At 42.6% G+C, this 20,927-nt stretch overlaps 3 protein-coding genes across 6 annotated transcripts; 1 reads left to right on the forward strand and 2 right to left on the reverse strand.

Annotated features, from left to right (window-relative positions):
* Nucleotides 1-276: 276 nt before the first annotated feature.
* Nucleotides 277-3,005, reverse strand: LOC134023844 (transmembrane protease serine 6-like). The gene is made up of 8 exons (XM_062466202.1): nt 2,987-3,005; nt 2,654-2,788; nt 2,342-2,516; nt 2,020-2,198; nt 1,664-1,759; nt 1,033-1,175; nt 732-887; nt 277-642 (listed from the first exon to the last, which is right to left on the reverse strand). The coding sequence occupies exons 1-8, from the start codon at nt 3,003-3,005 to the stop codon at nt 589-591; spliced, it is 957 nt and encodes a 318-aa protein (XP_062322186.1). The 3' UTR covers nt 277-588.
* Nucleotides 3,006-5,603: 2,598 nt separating this feature from the next.
* Nucleotides 5,604-8,522, forward strand: irgq2 (immunity-related GTPase family, q2). The gene is made up of 2 exons (XM_062465264.1): nt 5,604-5,711; nt 6,008-8,522. Exon 2 carries the CDS (start codon nt 6,010-6,012, stop codon nt 7,147-7,149), a length of 1,140 nt encoding a protein of 379 aa, XP_062321248.1. The 5' UTR covers nt 5,604-5,711; nt 6,008-6,009; the 3' UTR covers nt 7,150-8,522.
* On the reverse strand, nt 7,743-15,058 carry LOC134023279 (myelin-associated glycoprotein-like). 4 transcript variants are annotated; one of them, XM_062465259.1, is made up of 11 exons: nt 14,927-15,058; nt 14,567-14,642; nt 13,525-13,893; nt 12,979-13,275; nt 12,475-12,732; nt 12,000-12,260; nt 11,523-11,825; nt 11,178-11,277; nt 10,535-10,637; nt 10,151-10,204; nt 7,743-9,852 (listed from the first exon to the last, which is right to left on the reverse strand). In XM_062465259.1, the coding sequence occupies exons 2-11, from the start codon at nt 14,610-14,612 to the stop codon at nt 9,694-9,696; spliced, it is 1,950 nt and encodes a 649-aa protein (XP_062321243.1). In that variant the 5' UTR covers nt 14,613-14,642; nt 14,927-15,058; the 3' UTR covers nt 7,743-9,693. The 4 variants fall into 4 exon arrangements, with proteins under 4 accessions (XP_062321243.1, XP_062321244.1, XP_062321245.1 ...); XM_062465260.1 differs by lacking the exon at nt 10,151-10,204; XM_062465262.1 differs by lacking the exon at nt 10,535-10,637 and having other exon boundaries at nt 9,713-9,852.
* Nucleotides 15,059-20,927: the final 5,869 nt, after the last annotated feature.

Consider the following 20,927-nt stretch of genomic DNA (forward strand, 5'->3'; position numbering starts at 1 on the left):
AGACTCTTTAAAACACATAAATATGCGATCATTCAACATAATTACATAACAAACGATGGGTCGTATGAGACGGTGTTTATGTCTCAAAAGCAATATGCACAATTTCTTAGAAAATGTTTCGGAGCTTTGTCAAATAACGAAACCCACGTGATTAATGACGTTGGATGGTTTGAACGTATATTTTACTGATGTAAATAAAATGGACATGAACATATTGCAAATGGTCCTGCTATAGCCATGTTGAAATACATAATGTTTACATTTAAACGAGTGGACACCATTATCAGAAGTTCGGAATTACACTGTCTTTCTATGCTTATATCGTAAAGGCTTAAGAATTCATATTGGCTACTGTTGTAGCCTACAACTCCTCTGCAGTCTTCAGTTTAAACTGCTATAATTTTGGCAAACCATCAGATCTGATTGCTTTCAATGTTCAATGTACTGAATTGTGGGATCTTCCCGACACAAACATGAAGAAAGCCACAAAACATCAGAAGGTATTGTCCGTCCATCCATAGGAAATATGAGGTTTTATTTAACATTTAAAAGCTGTTTCCTTTTTATTAATTTGTCATTTTGAAAATATCACAGGATTGTAAAATTGGCTGGAAGGGGGTCTGATTCCTCCACGGTATCCAACTGCAAAATAAACAACAATAATAAAACCCACAATATCCACAATATTTGTCTAATACACTACAAATGCTGAGTGGAAGTCTGTGGTTTACCTCTATGTATTTGTCAATCCAATGCAGTAGTTGGGTGATTCGTGTGTAAACCCCTGGTTTGTTGGGCCGACCACATCCCTCACCCCAGCTCACCACCCCGGCCAGCCTCCAGTCCCCTTTTGCCGTCATACACACCAGTGGGCCACCACTATCACCCTATGAACAGTGAACACAGTTATACAATAATTTATTATTGCTTTGCAAAGACACAGGCTCAGTGAATGGGCGTGAAAGGAGAAATACAAATCGTAATCCATTTTTTTCTCTAACCAAGTTGCTACACATCACATGTGTAGGCTACCTGGCAGGAGTCCACTCCCCCCTCCATGATGCCTGCGCAAAGCATTCTCTGAGTGAGGTAGGAGCCGTAGACTGTTGGAAGTGAACACGTTGACTGATCTATTACCTGCACCTGAGCCTCCCTCAGCTCGGCTGACACGGAACCTGAGAGCAAAAAATACTTTACAGAGAGTTTAGAATAGATTGAAGCTCTATGATTATGGAAGACTGTTGTTAAAGAGGCGCACAACCATTTTTTACATTTAGCAGATTATATTGAATGACTGAAAAATACTCTATTGGGGAAAAATGAAAAAGCTGACAAAACTTTTTAAAAACGTCCTAGGATAAAGGCGTACATGTGTCAAAGTAGCATCAGCAAAACCGTGCTCTTCGCAATGCAAACCATAACTAGGCCAGAAGAGCTCTGCAACAGGAACTGGATAACTTGGTCTCAATGGTAACGTTGAAGTGCTGACAGCAGCAGCGGGATGAATTCAAATGTGTACAGACATTTTTTATTTGCTCACATTAAACTAAAGAGGTTAAAGAGGACACTAAAGATAAAAAGCCCCTGAAAACAGAACTTGAAGATGGCTAAAACACGTTTGGTAGAGCAGATCACATGTCACACGTCAAGTTAATCCACTCACCACCCTCTTGAGTGTAGCCCCAACCAGTGATCCAGCAGGATGAACCAGAGGGAAAGAACTCTTTAGGACTGGGCAAACACACTGGTCGAACTCCACCTAGGACAGCCCATGACCAAACATTGCACCAACACTCAGTTAATCATTCCGTGAAATAAATTGTACACTAATAAACATGACTTACTCAAATGTTATTGCCAAATGAGATATTAATTACAACTATTTTGGCCAACAACTCAATTTTGATACTCTGCTAATGGCCTATAAATCCAAAGTGCTGGAAACCCAAAACACTGTTGCAGAACTTTTAGTGCTCCCTTTAAAACTACAAAGAGCAATCTCCTCCAGCCTTCTCTTACCTTCCATCTCTATGACAGTGACTGTCCGTACAAGACCCAGGTCATAGTCATTGTTGTCTTTCAAGAAGCTGGGGTGGTAGAGGACCTGCAGGGCTCTGTAGCGTTTACCGAGAGATGAATCTGTCACCCTAACCGTATCTACCACGACCTGCCAGTCCGCCGCCTCGTGCATGTTGTATCTATTATGGAGTGAACCACACAAACAAGAATGTGGTTCATCCCTTTACGTTTCAAAAGCCTACTTGCGTTCATGTCTTTAGTTTCCCTCCTCCTATCTAATTCATACAGGTATCTAAATATCATTCTTTACTTCCAAACCTACTGGATGAAGCAGTGGGCTGCAGTGATGACCCAGCGTGGTGAGATGATGGCACCTCCACACACATGTTTGCCTTTCCAGTGTAAGCTACTCTGCCAGCCCCACTTGTCATCCGGTGCCAACGTACCCCCAACGATGCGCCAACTTTCCTGACCATCATTGACTGGACCTCTGCAGCCTGAAAGGGGGGGCGCAGAGATGGCTGAAGATGGTTGATGGCTCTTAAAAATGTACAATGCGATCAACCTTAATTATTCTGAGTTGCAAGGAGATTCAGGAATTGAATGAACTCTTAAAGGTAGCTCATGCCTTTACCTGCAGTGATGTTTCCTGTCTCATTGATTGGGTTCTTGAGAAGAAATGGCGGCACAGTTGGGATACTGCAGTTTCCCTTATTGACACACAGTGGAGCCAAATCCTTCAATTTAGAAGGAAAACAGAGAAGCTTCACTGATTGGGAGAGAAACAGGATATAAAAGAAAGACAAGAAAGAGGAAATCATGGCAGGAAGGTAGAGTGAAACGAGAGAAAAATGAAAACAGTAATATTTGTTAGTACAAGATGAATCCATCCTACTTTACAGATTAAATGTTTGAACGTGCTAGTAAAGTCATGTTACTAACTCTGCTCTGAAAACACTGAGGTTACCTAGGATGGCAGAGGACATGAAGAGAATGATGACGGTGGTGATGACGGCTGTCAGTGCTGTCACACGAGAGTGACAGACTGCTAATAAGTACACGTCATCTAAGAAGTAACATGAGATAAAAGATGATGATGAGCGACTTACAATGTGTGCACAAGTGTCCATACAGAAACATGACATGAGTATCTTTGTGCATTTAAGTGCTCATTGCATTATGTGCATAGCAACACCTGCATACATATGTGCCAGGAATTTCAGAAGTGCTACTATATCATTTCAAACAATAGTGATATTTGTTTCTTAAGCAATAGAGATATTGATACAAAGACTAAGTGTACCTCCAAGAGAAAGATATATAGTGTATTATATTTGTCTCAGGGGGCATACCTGGTTCATCTCCAGGGAGGTCTTTGGGCAGTGATAGCCCCACTGAACCCTCTTCCAACACAGGCCCAACTTCTGATGGTTTCACCTGCAAGATTTCTCCAAGGATGATGTTACAGGGAGGGAGGGGTAAGGTGTGCATTGCCAGGCTTTGGCCATCTTTGGTTAAATCTGGAGCTATTTGGGGCAAAGATGCTGTCTCTGGTGGTTGAGCTTCAAGGGATGCCTTGTGAAAGGACAAACAGGTGGGCCATGCCTTGGTTTGCAGCTCATGGGTATTAAGGACCCTCTCAGAATATGGTGGCATGGGGGAGGAGTCTCTTTCATAGACATTGGGTGGTGGTGGTGATGGTGGTGAAACAATAATTCCAAAGTCAGGCGTTGTTGGCTGCAAGGTGGAGGGGTAGAGAGGTCCATAGAATGGCTGTTGTGCACCAGTTAAGAGCACGGTGGGCTCCATTTCTGTATCTGTCAAGGTTTTAGAAATGTGTTTTGTGGGGGGTAATGGGAGTTGGGTGAGGGGAGCAGTGTCAGATGGATGTTCCAGTGGTTGCTGTTGTGTGTCAGGTGAGTTATGCATTGGGGTTGGTGGGTTCTGTTCTGGGTGGGGTTCAGTAGGTAAATTAAAGGGCTGCCAAGGGAAAACAAAAATCACTAATTATAGGTCGTTATTGGGAACTCATTGAACACACAGAAACAAATACTAGACAGAAACAGGTGTTCAATATAAAATGTTACGCTTTTTCTCTTTCTTATTAGGGGCAAATTGAGGAGAAGCTTAAACGTTCTCTACAAAAGTGAAATACAATTAAAACATAATCTGGAAATATATTGCGTATTGAATAGTATAGTAAAAAATGAAATGGTTACCCTCCCAATGCAGCAAAACAATACATATTTAGCCTGTAGAAAGCAGTATAGGAAAGCTTCTGGGTTGATCTTACCGGATTAAGATTCATAGACAGCCTGTGCTTTACCAGGGAGTAGTCACCAGAGTTTATAATTTCCTCTTTCTCAACACTGGAGTCCATCACTGTAGCAACAAACGCCTTGCCTTCTTTTATTCTTTACTGATCTCACAGCTTCCTCTTCACCTATAAAACTGCTCCTGTACTTGTACAAAATGTACAAAATGTTGCCATTTTGTCTATTTCATTATCTCGTCCTATCATTCTCCATTCTCCATCTTGTCTTATGACTCCAACTCATATGTCTCTAATCTGTCTGTTCTTTCCTCTGCTGGGTTGTAGCATTCGGGCTGGTAATGGATAGGTGTTTCTGTCATTGGGGATCATGAAATATGCATGGGTATTATAGTGAGCAGGGATCAGAGTTAAACAATAGAGTAAAGTATACTTCTTTGAGGCACACATGTGGTACAGAGATGTGTGTTGATGCACAAAACAATATCGTCATCCAACACTGCATCCTCAAGGGTAGACCGAACGTTTTATTCAGTGATGTAGATAGGCAAGACAGCGAGGGACTGAATTACTGCTGCTCGAACACATGCAAACTGCACTACCTTTATACAATGCTTTGAATGTCTCAACAGCTGACGAGAAGCACCAGCCATTGAATTGTGACGCAAACTAGGCTACATTAGTCAAATTTTCAAACATTTTCTGATTATTGAAACGCTGTTTATTCGGCACTAGTTTGTCAGTGTTTAGTACAGCATTTGTTACTTTGAAGTAGGCACCACTGTTAATGGCACAAACGGCTTACTGGGCCTTAAAGGTGAGAACACACTGAAGCATTAATGAGACCAAACCCTTCAGTCGGACAATTGCCCGAACAACAGGAGAACAATATCTAACTGAACAAAAACAGGCTTTACAAAAGCACAATCAATCCAATGTCTTACAAAATACAAAAAACAGCCATTGCTTGACTTCCAGATAAGCAATAATAATTGTGCATGTCAAAGTATTTCATCAACCCCATACAATTAACAGAAAATCTCCCACATACTTTTTTACCTGACAGCATTTGGACCAGATATGGCTGAGTTTAAGAAAACTTTAAATTTTCATCTGTGTCAACTACATTAATTAATAATTAAATATTTTCCTTCCCTGAATGTAAAGTTGACAGGTTTTTGTGTGTATTATGTGTGTGCATTACACTGATCTGTATGCACTGAAAGCATATGCACTCGCTCATGTGGGATTAGGGTTGAGCTTACAGGATTAGAATGTTCCACTAACTGTTCAGGCTCTATAAAAAGATTCACTGTAGGAGACAAAGTCAACACACGTCTGCATTGAGGAACACTCTGAGATTCATAAAGCAACTGGGAAGACTTTCCCCATCGAAGCTGTAAGGCATCCAAAACTGGAGGTAAGGCACAGGCATGTAAAAGATGATATGGAGTCATAAGTAAAATGTGTTGGTATAAAAGATGAGACTAAAAAAGTAGATTATGTTGTTGGATTTTTCGTTTGTGTTGATTCCAACAGAGGAATATCGTCTGGGCTCCACCCTGTTCTTCCTTTAATAAAGTTGTCATGCAAAGTTAATATATCATTGAACTTTTATTAGTTGCAATCAGTTTGCAAAGAAAAAAAAAAAAAAAGAAGCACACTGAGAGGATACTTTGTACGTTATGTTTACATCTATTATCCACTTTCTAATAGTCATGGCAGATGTTCTGAAAGGCTTGAATCTCCTTGAAACCTTCAAAGAGACCATGGAAAACAACAAGCTGTCAGATGTGAAAGATGCGGTGGAGGACCTCCTGATCAGCAGGGTCAACCTAGCCGTTGTTGGTGACCGGGGAGTTGAGAAGGCAGCCTTCCTTAATGCCCTCCGCGGTCTGGGCTCCCAAGATGAGGGAGCTGCTCTGTCTTCATCCCCCACCCCCCCAGAAGAGCTAGCTGTCTACCCCAACCCGAAACACCCAGACTTCCGATTGTGGGATCTGCCGCCTGTCCCCTCCGCTGCACCCTTTGACCCCGATGTTTACATGGACCAGTTCAAGTTCCTGCGCTACAATGCGGTGATCATGGCATTCACTCAGAGGCTACAGCCCAACAGTGTGGCGGTGTTCAACAATGCTCGCTCACTGCAGAGGGAGACAGTGTATTTCACCTTGCTGGCCTCAGAGGGGGATACAGAGAAGTGTCTAGAGGAAAGGAGGAAGACCAGTCTAGAGGTGTTAAAAGCAGAGGGGGTGGCCTTGCCCAAGGTGTACTTGGTTAGACCCTGGACCCTAGATAAGCTAGATTTTCCTGGCTTACTGGAGGACATGGGGGGAGACCTGCCCGAGATCAGGGCCCAGGCCCTCCTCCTTGCCCTGCCAACCCTCACCCTCACCCTGGTTTCCCAAAAGAGGAATGCTTTCAAGGCACTGGTGTGGGCAGCTGCCTCTCTCTCAGGTGGTGTGTCTGCCATTCCCGTGCCCCTGGTGGCGTCCATGTTGGACGCCAGCATGGCCGTGAGGATTCTGACTAAGGCCCGGGCCTCACTCTGTCTTGATGATGAATCCATTGAGCGGTTGGCCCAGCAAAGGAGTATGGAACCTGCCAAACTCAAGGCCTTGCGGACTTGTAACCTGTCAGTTGAGGTTATCAAAGGTGATGTGAAGAAGCGCCTGGCAGCGGCAGAGAAGGAATTGACATTGGGTGGCTCTCTGCTCGTAGAGATGGCAATGCCCAGACATGCCCGCTCTGCCAGCCGCTCCTTCACTACCATGCTGCAGGCTCTCAATGGGGCTATTGAGGAGATGGGGGCCGACGCTGAGAAGATAGTAGCTGCTGCCATTAGCGAGGGAAAATGAGAGAGTTGAAAGACCACCTCATTTGTATTCGAGTTTATTGCATGTGCAAACTTAACCCATTGAGGCGAATGAACAGGGATTTCATATTCCAGAGATGTTTCTATATTGGAATGTGTGGTATGATTAAATACAAGAATTATTGTTGTATACTTGCAATAAAAATGTCATTGCTTTGTGTATGCCAGCTCAAATAACATTCAACGAATTAACTGAAATACTGTCATCTCTCTTTTTGATTCAGCTGTACATTGTTGCATTATGTACAGTATGTTACATGTAAAGGTTGGGTGGATTATTTGATTGTGTTAAATCAGTGCTGTAACACTTGATAAACCCAGTGCTTGAGAGTAGAGGACATTAATAGGATTGCTCCATTATGTCCTTGTAAAGCAGTAGGCCTGCAGTTGATCAGAGCAACAGGGCAACTCTGCGTATGGCACGGCGTCCACAAACACAGGTACAGCCACCACAAGTGCTACAAAAGTGTTGCTACCAAAATAATGAAGATAAGGAATGGAAGATATAAGGAAGAGGTTTCACCATCTCATCTTTTTGATGTGCTATATTTGTACATATTTTAATCCAAGCATGTCTCCTTTATGATTTATACTTTATTTATCTTCGCATGGAATTGAATAAAAATGACTGGCGGTTTAGAGTTGTTTCAAATAAAAAAAAGCAAACAAACAACATCAGAGATCTTATTGTAATTAAATAGCAATTGTCCTTATTAACTTTTCTTACTTGTAGATATATTGCAGAATTCTCAATCTTAATTATTGCATCAATGAAATAGAAAATCATCACAATAATGATTAAGATCACTTAAAAGGAAAGAGTGTCCACATTTTCTTTACAACACGTTGTGACAAAAGATTAGATGCATCATAAATATTCCTCTCCATTTTCATAACAAGTTTATTAAAACAGCAAAAAACATGAGCCACTGAAGAGAGTGAACTGGGTTATTGACAGTATGTCTATGCAAGATGTCATTAACAGTCATGATCTCTGACATGTAACATTTCAATAAACTTCATCTTATCCTGGCAGTGTTGAGATCATCAGAATGCCCATGTCACCAAAAAATGTAGGCCTATTTGATTTATTTGACAATATGTCTGAACCACTGCCGTATTACTTTACTGTTTACTGTAGTGTTGTACAAATGGCTGACAGCATAATAATTACATGCAGGGTATTTACATACAGTATTCATATGGGGTCCCTTTACCCATTGATTTGTAGCTTATAAATATTAACATTAGACAACCATTATCGAGTTAGGCCATTAGTTTCACATCAGATAAGTAAAATCAAATGTCTTTGAAGAGCACAACCAAATGTTACTTTGTGTTTTTCAAAACCTACGATGGCACCCAAAAAAAAAAAAAAAACACAACTCACAACCCTCTTAGAACACTCAGCTAAAAATGATACTCCCAATGATCAGTTTCTTATGATCTATCAGCACTGTTTAAATACATACAAACATTGTCTCAAAGAGATGCGCTTTGGCCGGTTGAACACTGGATAAGTTTATTGCAAGAGAATAAAAAACGAAATATGGGCAAAGGTCAACATTAAATCACAACTGCTAATGAGTATTTTCCCCAGAGTAAAACAATGCAGTCAGTGTAAATGATGGAGAGATTAGCAGGAATATTCAAATTGTGCACAAGTATAACACAGACCACCACTTGACAGTTGCTAAGTAATGCTTGTGCTTCCACCATCCTCTAAACAGTACCAGACATATATTATATGACAAATTCCCTTGAATTTCAACAATAAAGTGCTGATTCACAGCACATTATATAATCGAAAACACACCACAGAGATGAATGCTTCAAGTGGATAATGTCATTCTCGAACCAACCTTAATATATACTTATTTTAACATGTCTTCAAATATGAATGTGACAGAATCTTGGTCAGGAGGAGAGAAGGGTCTTCCTCCAACGGAACAAGATTTTCAAAATAAAAATAAGAAAAGACCAAATCCCATTCCCTGACACTTCGACTGGCAGTGGACACAGAAGAGTATAACTGACACCTGGAAAGGTGTTATTGTACTACAAGGAGTTTTAGTTAAGGTGCAACTCGGACTGAGGGAGATACAGAGGGGAGAATGTTTACACTAAATGGCCACATCATTGTGTTGAATGTGAAATGTGCAATAATGTGAACATGGAGAGAGAAACCTGCAACTGGTAGGGACTTGTGAGGCCATGTGGTGTAACAGCTGGGAGACAGGTACTGTGATATCAAAGAGCTTTTTACATTGTCCACTGGGCTGTGCTCTGGTCCAGCAAGTACCAGCAGATCCAGATAGAGAGGTATGACTGGGGTGGCCCTTGCAGAACTGGGTGGAGCTGAATTTTGGAGGAGGGGGGGGGGGGGGTACAGTAAGATATTAACAATCTTTGAATGAAAATGTTATCCAGAGTGGAGGAAGACACAGTTAAGGAGGGCGGGAGAAGAAAGGGGCACATGACTGCCACTGTGTCCCATCAAGCCGAGGTATCAGGGAAGGATCGCGGTTCATTTGGCCTTAATCTCAGTATAGTCGCTGCCATCATCATCCCTCCCTGACGCCACTTCCCTAGATCGCCCCCCAATGAACTCCAGGGCAGCGTAGTTCAGTTCTGTCCTCTCCAGGTCTGCAAGAGAGCCCACATGTTGATAATCCCCCTCTTCTCCCTGTGGACAGATAGAGAGAAACAAGATCACCACTTGGGTGTCACCAAACCCACCTCACACACACGGAGGACGACATGATCCACTGTTTAGAGGAGAGTGTTAGTCTTTATTGGTCAGCACAGGCACTGACAAGGACAATGAGGCATTTTAATATTTCAGGTTAGCAAAGATGCAGCCATGCATCAGCAATTTTGGAAATGATGGGGTCATACAGAACAAAGAGGCTGTTGCACAGAAGATGCAAATCTTTTGCTTACATTTTGTGTATTTTTTAAAAAGGGGGGTTTAGGGACCTTACCGTGCTCTCCTCTAGAATGGAGTTAAACTTTGAGCCCAGCAGCTCAGTCTTAAGCTGTGCAAGAGTTAGGGAAGAAAAACAGAGACAGAAAAATGCAGAGAAGCAATGAAAGCAGGAGAAAACAGTGTTTCGTATAGGCATTTGTTGCGGCCATTTGATTGGTAGTAGGAGAGAAAGGCTGTAGGATTACTGAGGGTCTACAATTCCAGAGGTCATGTATCAATTTATGAGCACTTTTTGCTGTACAAGGATTGTACAGCAAAAAGGCACAATAGGGAAAATGTGGGAGGCCATGCTATCAGCAGCAGTCTGAAAAGGATCATCCTACTGATTCTTCTCACAGTCATCATCATAACCATCATCATCATCATCAACATGTCTCACCACTTTCTTCCTCAGACTGTGTTTGTCCTTCTTGACTGCGCTGTAGAACAATGCTGGGTTCTCCAGATTAGAGACCAGGTTCTGCCCAGGGTTGCCATTCTCTCTGGGGGACGGAGTCACATAATCAAACTCGACCTCACTACATCTAACGCTAGGCTACACTCCAAGCCTGGGCATCCATTTTGAAACAAGAGCAGTGGATCAAATTGATCAATTTCCAGGCCAGCTGTGGTTGTGGTCGACGGATGATTGTGGAATGGGTTTAGTTGCTGCGCTGACACCCATCATCAACATGACTTGCTGTGGACAAGTTGTTTGTTGTTTTGATCCAGAATCTGAAGTCCCTGTTGGCTTCCTGGGTTTAGCATAGCAGGTCAAGGATAAAAGTGCCAAAGCAGTGCCAAAGCAGGGTACTGTGCCTGTTAACCACAGCAATAGTTAGTCTGGCTTGCAAACCCACTCTCCAAGACAGCCAATGCCACTTTCAGGAGTATTGACATTTTTGTAATTAATTTTTTAGCCAAAATTCATTAAGTAATCATGACAGGTTTTTGGAATGGATGGCAAGGCTTTAGAATTTCCATGTCAAGAGGAAAATGACTACTTTTGACTGATGTGGTTGCCTTCTCCCTGGGATACTCACTTCTTGTTGTTGTGGCCCACGTATCTTACTGCTGCAATGATGAAGGCTATGACTGCCACTCCCCCGATAGTGCCTACTATCACAGCCATCATGTACTTCTCTGGATAAGACATTAAAAATAACTATTGTTACTAATAGTTACTGTTACAGTGGCTGCAAATGAACACATATTCTAGTTCTGCCACATTGTAAATTGTATTTATTGTTTTGGTAGTTCACCATTTATATTCAGGCTGGTAATAGTCTCTTATTAATGTTGGATTAGCTAAATCCTGTATAAATACACTTTTATTTGGGTCTTTCAGTTTGGCCCAGCAATACATCCAAACCGGTGTGATGACTTACTCTCTTGCTGCAGCTCTAGATGAACACTCTCTGTCCCGTACATGTTGGTGATGCTACAATGCACATTGGGACCCCCGTTGCCAGCCCGCTCTCCCTTCTCCCGTAACTTGATCATGCCCGTGGACGTGTGTCCATCCGTGTGCATGTAGTAGTTATAGCGTTTATCTGTCTCATTGATGGTGATGTTGACGTCGGGCAGGTAGAACTCAATAGTCGGTTCAGGGTTGCCGGTTGCCATGCAAACACACTGAACACCCTCTCTCACCACAGTGCACTTGGACTCCTCCAGGAGCACAGGGGCGTCTAGAACCAGAGGGTGAGACTGACATGTCTTATCACATAAAGGTATGTGGCATGGTGATGAATGGTGTCTACTGGTCTGTTCGAGGTGATACATTTATGACATATCATGGTATAGGATATCATTCACAGTGACATATTATAATTTGGAATGAAACAGTTAGTGTTTGCACTCACACTCGACAGTGATGTTGAGGGAGCTGCTGGCCCTGCCGTGCTCGTTTTCAGCCAGGCAGCGATACAGTCCGTCTCCCTGGGGGGTGATCTCCAGCAGCTCCAGGACCGACAGCTCCTCAGCTGTGATGGTTCCTATCAGCTCCCCATCCTTCAGCCATGTGAGTGTCGGGGCCGGGCTTCCCTGCGTGCTGCAGTGGAGGAACACCGAGGAGCCCTCCTGCACCGTCAGGGAACTGTTCACCAAGGGCTCCCGAGGGGGGTCTTCAAAAGGGAAGGAGAACATGATATATTGGAAAAAACAGAGGGGGAAAAGAGAGAGTTAGAGACTAAAGAACTGAATCATGGAGCAATATGGAGGAGAACGATACCGTTGAGCGGAATGAAAAGGACAAGGGACTCGAAGTCCTTACTTTGACAGCATTTAGAAATCGAATGAAAAATCGAAGCACGGCCCTCTCTTTTTGCCTGCACTCACACTTAATGGTCAGGTACATTGAGGTGTTCATGGCCCCGTAGCCATTGTTGCCCACACAGGTGTAAATGCCCTCCTGAGCAGGGGTCAGGTCGTCGAGGGACAGAGAGACATTGGAGGCTGTGTCCCAAAGCACTTCCTCATCCCCAAACAGCCAAGAGATCCTGGGAGGAGGGTTGCTGTCCACCTCGCAGTGCAGCGTCACCGAACTTCCCTCCATAACCTCCGTGGAAACATTCACCCACACCGACCGAGGAGGGTCTGGGGACGAGGACAGAATGAGCGGAGGGGGGATTTCCATTTGTGAAAATAAGAAATCCACATCTGTCAGTCAGTTACAGCACCAGTCAAAAGTTTGGACACAATTGAGTGGGAAAATGTGTCCAAACTTTTGGTGCGAGTCAAAAGTTTGGACACATCTTCAAGGGAAAATGTGTCCAAACTTTTGACTGGTACTGTATGTCTGTGTACATACAGTATATTCATGAAGTGCTTTAAGTGACTTACACTTGACATCGAGAGAAATTAGCTTCTCATAGGACAGCGTGGTGTTAGGGTAGTAGACTCTACAGCCCAGCAACTGTCCATTGTGCATGGGCCCGGGGGTGAATGTGAGGGTGTTGGACATCACGGCAGTGTTGCTCTCCTCCAGGTAGTCCGATGTAAACTCTGGGTCAGGCAGATAGTCGGTGTACATCCACTGGATCTCTGGGGTCATTTCTGGACAGTTATCTGGAGCATAGCAGGTGAGCTCCAGGCTCTCATCACTGACAATCTCCTCAGGGACATCAATGGTGGGGTGTTCTGAAGGGGTAGATGGAGGTGATGTGGATTAAAAACATTGTTGAGAAGAATGACTTCTGATATTAAGCAATTTACTGTTTGATTTTAATTTCTATTAAAGGTGTATGTATGTCGATGGGGATGGAAAGAAAGTATCGGTCTATCTCCCATAAGTAGATAAATGTCTTTTTGACACAGCATGGGCATCTAAACACTGTGCTTTGTAATGTAAGAATCCTGAACTTGTAATGAAGTTATCAGTCGTCTTACCCAGCACCTTGAGCTCAGAGAAGTCTGGGTAGGTGTACATGTTGGCGCCCCCTAGGTCAGCACGAAAGTAGTACCTCCCAGAATGCTCTGTGCCAATATTGCTGATGAGCAGAGTGCAGTTCCTGTGGGTGAGGTCACCCAGAAGCTTGGTCCGTCCCTTATAGCTCTCGTGCACCACATCTGTGCGTGATTTAAACACCACAGGAGGGAAGAGCTGTGGGTAGGGCTGGCCGAAGTACCAGATACCGTGGATACCACGGTACAGCCTGATTCCTGGGGGGTACATGAACGTGCACGGGATGACCACACAAGAGTTGGTCATGGCCGAAATGTCTCGAGGTACCCATACATTCCACTGGGCACTGGCGTCTAACATGGAGAGAGAGAAGGATGGAACTTAGTTAGATGCATGCCGTCGAAGCATTGAAATAATGTAAAGCAAGTAGCTTTCTTGTGTCAATGATATCACTCGTAAAATAAAAACTATATCCTCAGGTTCATTATTAAAGTGAACCTGTAATTTGCTGGAAAAAACTATGATATGTAATGAGCATGCACTAAAAGAATAGAGGGAACAGTAGAGGCCATCCTAGAGTGAGTACTAAAGAGGAAGATAGTGGGTGGATGAGCCCACACAGGAAGCACATGTTCACCACTGCAGCAGGGGCACTTCTGTCTGAATGAGAACCACCTGATCGGCCCTGGCACAACAGTTCAGATGCTGGGCATTTAGTGAGTGCCCTTTACTATCTTGTGAATCACACCATAATGAAGCTTACATGGCAAACATATTTGTTTGCCATGTTTGGGAGCAAAAAAAAAACAAAACATGTATAAAATTGTAAATTGTGTCCCCAAACAAAGATGTATGTCACAAATATTTTTCTCATGCTGTATTTTTATCGAGATAGTTAGTTATATTCTCTCCACTCAATATACTTATTTAAGACATTTTACCAAAAGTAAAGAAGGTAATGATTCACTGTGATGAGTCCGTGTAATAAATGTGAATAAAAGGAGAATAAGATTGTGATCATGTTACCTTTGATGATTAGCAACAGTGGCAACAGCAGCTCCAAACACCACATGGTATCTGCTTAATCTTGGACTACAGACCTCTGTATAACAAAATGGACTAGCAGTTACATTTTCAAACTTCACAAATTAAATGTAGTTTCTACATTTCTACATAAAACTCTGAAGCCCTAAAGGGCAGATGAAAGAGAAACAAATCTGCATATTTGTATGCATTTCTTTTGCAAATGTTTTATATTCTTTGGCAATACCTTGTTTTGTATGATTTCACAATAGGGGGTTTGAGGGGTTCTTTATCATCCCAAGAAAACAGACAAAGATACAAATGTTTGTGTGGAAAAGGGTTGGGGACTTGGTTAAGGATTACCTTGAAGCACTGATAGCAGGAAGAAGTTTCCTCTGTAAGACTCCACAGCTTAGCAGCAGAAGAGAGTAAACCCACCAGAGGGTGACCACTCAGACTCTAGCAGATTGACAACCTTTTCTCTCAACTTCTGTGAAAAAAAACAAAACAAGAGACGTCAGCATCTGGCGATGACATCACCCCTTAGAGTGACACACAAGCTCCTAACTGACACAAAGGTGACACACACCCACACACACAGAGACACACAGACGTACAAACTCAGACAGCACCTTCTCACGTCTCCTTACAGGGCTCACAGTGTGAGTATCACTTTTCATGAGTCATACGGAGTGCCTAGAAATGACAGAGAGTGACTGTTGGCCCTGTCCAACACCATGACAGACTGGCTCAGATCCCTCTCCTCCACATAGTTGCGTCACCCCACTGGTTTAGTCAACAAACTGTTGGATGGTATCAACTAGTCTGTGTCTCCCTTTTCTACATCATGCAAGTATGGCCATATATGAGCAGTCAGTTGCTGGTGCAGCAAAGAATGGATGGTGAGAGCTTATTAGTTTACACCTCATGTCCCCAGACAAAAGGTTGTGAGAAACTAAATTGATATGGACAATACAACGACAAATTGTCATCAAGAGTCGTTCATTTTGACAGAGTAGACAGTAGTGTTTCTCTTGGCAATCAAATTCCCATCCCAAACAATCCTGCTTGATTTGCACACTTCCACACAAAAGGCGTTATGTAGCTCTATGTAGCTCTGTGACATTATCTAGCTCTTTAATTCTGCACTTCGACACCGAACCATCTTTAACCCTTGCCAGAACAATATATACGTTTACTAAAACATTGCGTCAAGCTCCTCCATCTGCACAACACAAAAGCATAGAGAGGGGCAATGTTCAAGTTGAGAGGCCATGCATCAGCAATGGCTGAGGGAACAGAGAAGAACAAGCAGGGCAACAGAGGCACTGACACCATCACCACTAACAATAAGGACAACAAGAGCCCCATTGATTGTTATACAAATGGCAGGCAGAGCGAGCAAGTGCCACAGGCCACTTGCCTCATACCAGCTCCAACACCAGGCTCCCTCTCAGCTGTCCTCTCTGTTGGATGGTTCTACTCTTCTTCTTCCTGTAGCTAATTCTCTTTCGGCTGAGGATCAGAGATCTTGATGGTTGGTTCTGTGCAAAGGCATAGGAGGAAGGCCAGATTGCGTGCGCCCTGGTCTGTGTTGAATGTGTGCAGTGGGTAGTTTTTAATATGCATTCTCTTCATGCTGCTAGACCCACTCCATGCATTCCTTTAGTCTGTCCCCCCTTGCTCGCTCCTTGTGTTTCTATCAGACCCCAGGATTCACCCTGAAACTCTGCTCTTAGCAAAGCAGGCCAGCCTAACACTTGATAACTTTCCAACTTAAAGCCATGTTCTTAGGCCAAGAGAACTGCTGAAGTACATTACTGTAAACTGTGCATCCATAATGGTTGTAAGAGAAGCATACTATGTGCTTATTGTTTCTGAAATCTCTCCTAGGGCAAAGAAACTCTCATCCTCAAAATGATTTATTATTGACTACATATAACTTTCATGTGTTTGTAATTGATGATACAGTAATCATTCACTGTTTTGGTCTTTCTATTGGACCATTATGTCAACACAAGTACACACCAACACAAATAAGATATTTTCCCAATAAAGGTGGCTTGTAGATGAATTGTGTTATTGTGTTAGGCAGTTAAAGGTAAAAACCTTACTTTTTATTTAAAAAAACGATTACAGCCACTCATCTGCAAAACCCTTTAGTAATGGCAGTAATGGCATTCACCAAGTAATAGATTTCTCATAGGGAATCCCTACACAAGCATGTGTAGCTAACTTTTGAGGGTGGGCATAGGAGGTAGGATGGAAGAAGACAGACTGAATACAGTATTCACATTCTGAAGCAGAGTATAAATGAATACTCAGCATGCCACAACCTCCCACACACACTTACACGCACGGAACACATGGCTAATCAATGAACACACTCCACACTGTTCCTTAAAAGCAGTACGTTAGTTATGTGACCTTCCTCTACGCCCCCTCCACTTCATTCCATGGGGACAAAGCAGAGTTTCCTTGTGCTGTATGGTCCTTGTTTGTTTTGTGTGTGAGTGTGCAAACACACATGCTGTAGGGATAAGAGTTAACTGACTTCAAACGACCCTGGTTACAACACAATAGGTTATCAAGTGATAATGTTCACCTTTGTAAAATTAGTCATGCATTTCAGGAACACAAACAATGCTCATGTGCTAACACAACAGACATTGACAATAAAGACTTTTGTGACCCACCACAATTATTCCTATCAATGGAGGAGAAGTGTCATACAATGTGACACATTTTCCATTACCCATCAAGTCAAAATATGATAACAAGTTACCATACCACCCACCAACTGTGCTGAGTGGACAGGGCCAAGATCACTTGTATTGTTAATATCATATTCTGTATGTGTGTGTCTGAGTGCTGGGCAGTCTGAGCAATAAAGGATACTTTGTCCATAAAACACTGCCCATTGTGTGCTGGATAAACTGGAGAAATTCTCCAGATAGGCCAGCTCACAGCAAACGCTTGCTGTTTGCTTCTGACGTGTGCTGGTGTATAAGCTTGGTCCCCACTAAAATCCTTTGAGCAGATGGTTTCAGACACACCCGCTTCCCCTCCTACACTGCACATGCTAAACACCCCCTACAACTACATACACAACACATGCACAAACAAGCCACAATCTAAGGTTCTGCTGAGGCAGCGTTTCAGTCCATCACTTTTGGTCACAAAATAATGTCACGACGTCTCCACTTGATTCCGTTGGACAGTCTCACAAAAATTGGAGGGAAATACCGATCGTTCGTCTTATGGCACCTATTTATATTTACAGTGAAAAGACATATCATGTTGACTGTTCTTACGCGTCTTGTAAGAAAATGGGTGATTGTTAATGTGTGCATGTTTGCCTACAAGCCTTGCGTGTTTGTATCGGTGTGTGGATGTATTTCTGGGAGGGTTTTCACACCCGTGTGTAGCTGCTACCTGGCAGTCCTGTGTTCTTGGACCAGTTTAGTGGTCCCAAGCACAGTAGGCAGATGGCGCACCACAGGGCCCTTTCTCATTTGAGTACTTTCTCTTCCGTTTAGCTTAGCAGGGGGCGACAAACAGAGCAGTCACCTGCTCAACCCCACAGAGAGGAGACCAACATTTTTACCAAATCAAAACATGCAAAGTTCTATTCCTATCCTTTACAAAGGATTTCCAGATGCCTATTCTAGTCTCGTTTATTACTTCGGGTTGAAATACTGTCTATTGGAGAGTGATTTTTACGAACAAATCAAGTAAATCAGAGTCTCTCGCCATTTGATACAAATGGAAGATGACCATAGAGGGACTCTATACTACCAGTAGTAATACAATATTTTAAATATAGACCACTTTTAAAAAAGTTAAATCCAAACACATCCTTCACTTAAAAATCTGTAAAGGTATAACCAAATATGGGAATCATCACACAAAAACACATAAAATCACTTGCTGAACCCACATACGCTCACCTAAAGACATTTGAACACTTGCACAAAGATATGCCATAATCCAAACACACGCAAACAATAGATGCTACTCACCTGTGTACGTGAGTGTTGCCAAACTTCTTCTCCTATGCAAGAGTTCCCACTTTATCAGTCAGCAGTCACCAGACAAATACACATGCACAACACACTGAGCGTCACGCCACTGAGCTACCATGAAGACCTCTCGCCACTCTCTGTACCAAGCCCCAACAGTGGACCACCCCCCCACCCTTCCACCCCCCACATATGGAAATCTGTCCTTTAGTGTAACAGCATTGTTCAGAGCCTGCGCCCCAAGACCGAGCCATTCATAAATTCACACCCCACACGGAGGCCAGCCACAATGGCCAGTTGTGTTTCGACTCGCCTCAACAAATATGGTTAAGGCTTTGAACCCTGGGGCCTGTCCATTTAAGCACACAGACATTTGCTTTTTACTTGATGGATCTGAGTGTATTAATTTGACTTTGAGTTTGTGGAGTCACTGCACCAAAGAGCACAGGACAGAGATGGTGGGGGAGTTGTGCACAGGTGTGGACAACAGAGAGTTGTGGACAACAGAGAGTTGCAATGTCACTGGCATTGGCAAAAACATTATTGGTACATAGGAATTGCTATGTAACTAAACTATAGTAAGTGCATTAAGTGGTTATTATAAAGGTGTAAGAAGGTACAGTATAGGGGAGGGGCGTAAGGATTAAGTGAATGTAATAAAGGGCCAGTTGAAGGTTGTGTTTCCAAAACTAGATCAATGTTCCACCAATCCCTGGACCACAACCATATGGTCCACAAACCAAAAACTGTGTCTTCTTTTGCAAATGAGGTATAGCTGAATTATTTGGAACTATCAAATAACTGTTTTACACACCCCTTATGAGAAAGCCAGAAAACCTCTGTACAATCCTCCTCCACATGCTTGACACAATTCAAGTGCTCAAACTCTCAGGTACAACAGGAGCAAAAGTCTGCACAGGATTTATTGTTTTAGATTAGTGATCTTTCAGCAAGAAGATAGGAAAGGTGACATTGGACAGGGCTAAATCATGAGCATTTGACTGTAAAAAAAATTAGGTAACAATTAGTACATAGCAGATCTCTAAAACATTACTCGGTAAAAAGATTGAGAACACAATGGGGGTAGGGAACTACTTCTCCCTGAGCCCCGAACAGAGCCTCCACAACCCTCCTGACATTGGCCATTGTCTGCCAAGGCCTGCTGGGACAACGGAACAGTACAGTCCGAGCCTGACACCGGGCTACACTGGGAAGTCGATGGCCACAGATAATTGTCGTGTTAAGCACAACAATCTCCTTTTCTCTTTGCCTACGCTCATTTCTCTATCCCTCCCCCTTTTTCTTACCCTCTCTCTGTCCCTTATTGGATCTCTCACCATTAGCTATATTAGCTAATGTGACATATAGTCTTGCTTCAGACATTTATCCTGTATGATTTGGCACATAGCTGTACAGTACATTGATGTGGCTTCTATTACATGGTGTATGATGTAGGCGTGTGTGGGCCCTGGATAAAAATATTATCAGATCTATTATAAGAGTGAGAAAACACAAAAAGAGAAAAAATCACATTGTTTAGAAATCCTAACTGGATGGACGGCTCTTAATTGTTGCAACATAAACAATGATTTGAAAGCAGACAGTGCACCAGAGGTACTTTCCCAACAGGTGCTGAAATTGATTACTTCTATCTTTAAAGTCATGCATGGTTTGTGAGTCTGACTACTAATGAAAGAAATACAATGGATAAGTAACCCACCCTTTCAATCCACAATATTCATCCAACTGTCATAGGACATTATGCCAAGTCTAAAATCTTGAAAATAAATACGTATTTATTATTACTGCCTTCTTATCCACTAAGGTCAAAAACAATTGTGTATCTAGAAATGTTGTCTGGTTGCCATGACATTAAACATATCATCTATAGAATCTTGTGTAACATGGATTGTGTTCCCAACTGAATCATAATCTATGGTCCACTTGACTCTCAACTCAATTGATCTTTGATGCAATTATAATCCAAATAAGGCATTCATCCTATGGGTAAGAACATTGTAAGGTGTGTCCCAAAGATTCCACTGATGGAATAATATAATTCATAAAGTTCTAATACTGTACAATAACATGTTATAGAGGAATCTGAAAAGACTTCAGTTGTGAGTTCTGTTGTTCATTAAATACAAATCAGACAGACGATTCTTGTTTTCACTATGGCATTGTTTCACCCATTCTACCAAATGCTACACTTCCAAAAGTCTTGGCAGGCACACTACCAAAGCAAAACCACAACACTAAGCAATATCCACAATATTCTCCTTTCTGGAACTGACAAATATCCTCCCAGTTAACAAGCAAACACACAAGTAACTGGAACTGTG

Source organism: Osmerus eperlanus, chromosome 7, assembly GCF_963692335.1.
Source record: "Osmerus eperlanus chromosome 7, fOsmEpe2.1, whole genome shotgun sequence".
Classification (NCBI taxonomy): Eukaryota; Metazoa; Chordata; class Actinopteri; order Osmeriformes; family Osmeridae; genus Osmerus; species Osmerus eperlanus.

Bases quoted from the DNA above. Each gene is read 5' to 3' on its own strand.
- LOC134023279 (XM_062465259.1), bottom strand. From the start codon at position 14,612: ATGTGGTGTTTGGAGCTGCTGTTGCCACTGTTGCTAATCATCAAAG. The intron at 13,276-13,524 runs GTAAGACGACTG...CTACCCCTTCAG, and splicing joins CTCTGAGCTCAAGGTGCTGG to AACACCCCACCATTGATGTC. The intron at 12,261-12,474 runs GTGAGTGCAGGC...TCCCTTTTGAAG, and splicing joins AATGTACCTGACCATTAAGT to ACCCCCCTCGGGAGCCCTTG.
- LOC134023844 (XM_062466202.1), bottom strand. The intron at 2,517-2,653 runs GTAAAGGCATGA...CCCCCCTTTCAG, and splicing joins GACAGGAAACATCACTGCAG to GCTGCAGAGGTCCAGTCAAT. The intron at 643-731 runs GTAAACCACAGA...TTTATTTTGCAG, and splicing joins GGATTGACAAATACATAGAG to TTGGATACCGTGGAGGAATC.
- irgq2 (XM_062465264.1), top strand. From the start codon at position 6,010: ATGGCAGATGTTCTGAAAGGCTTGAATCTCCTTGAAACCTTCAAAGAG.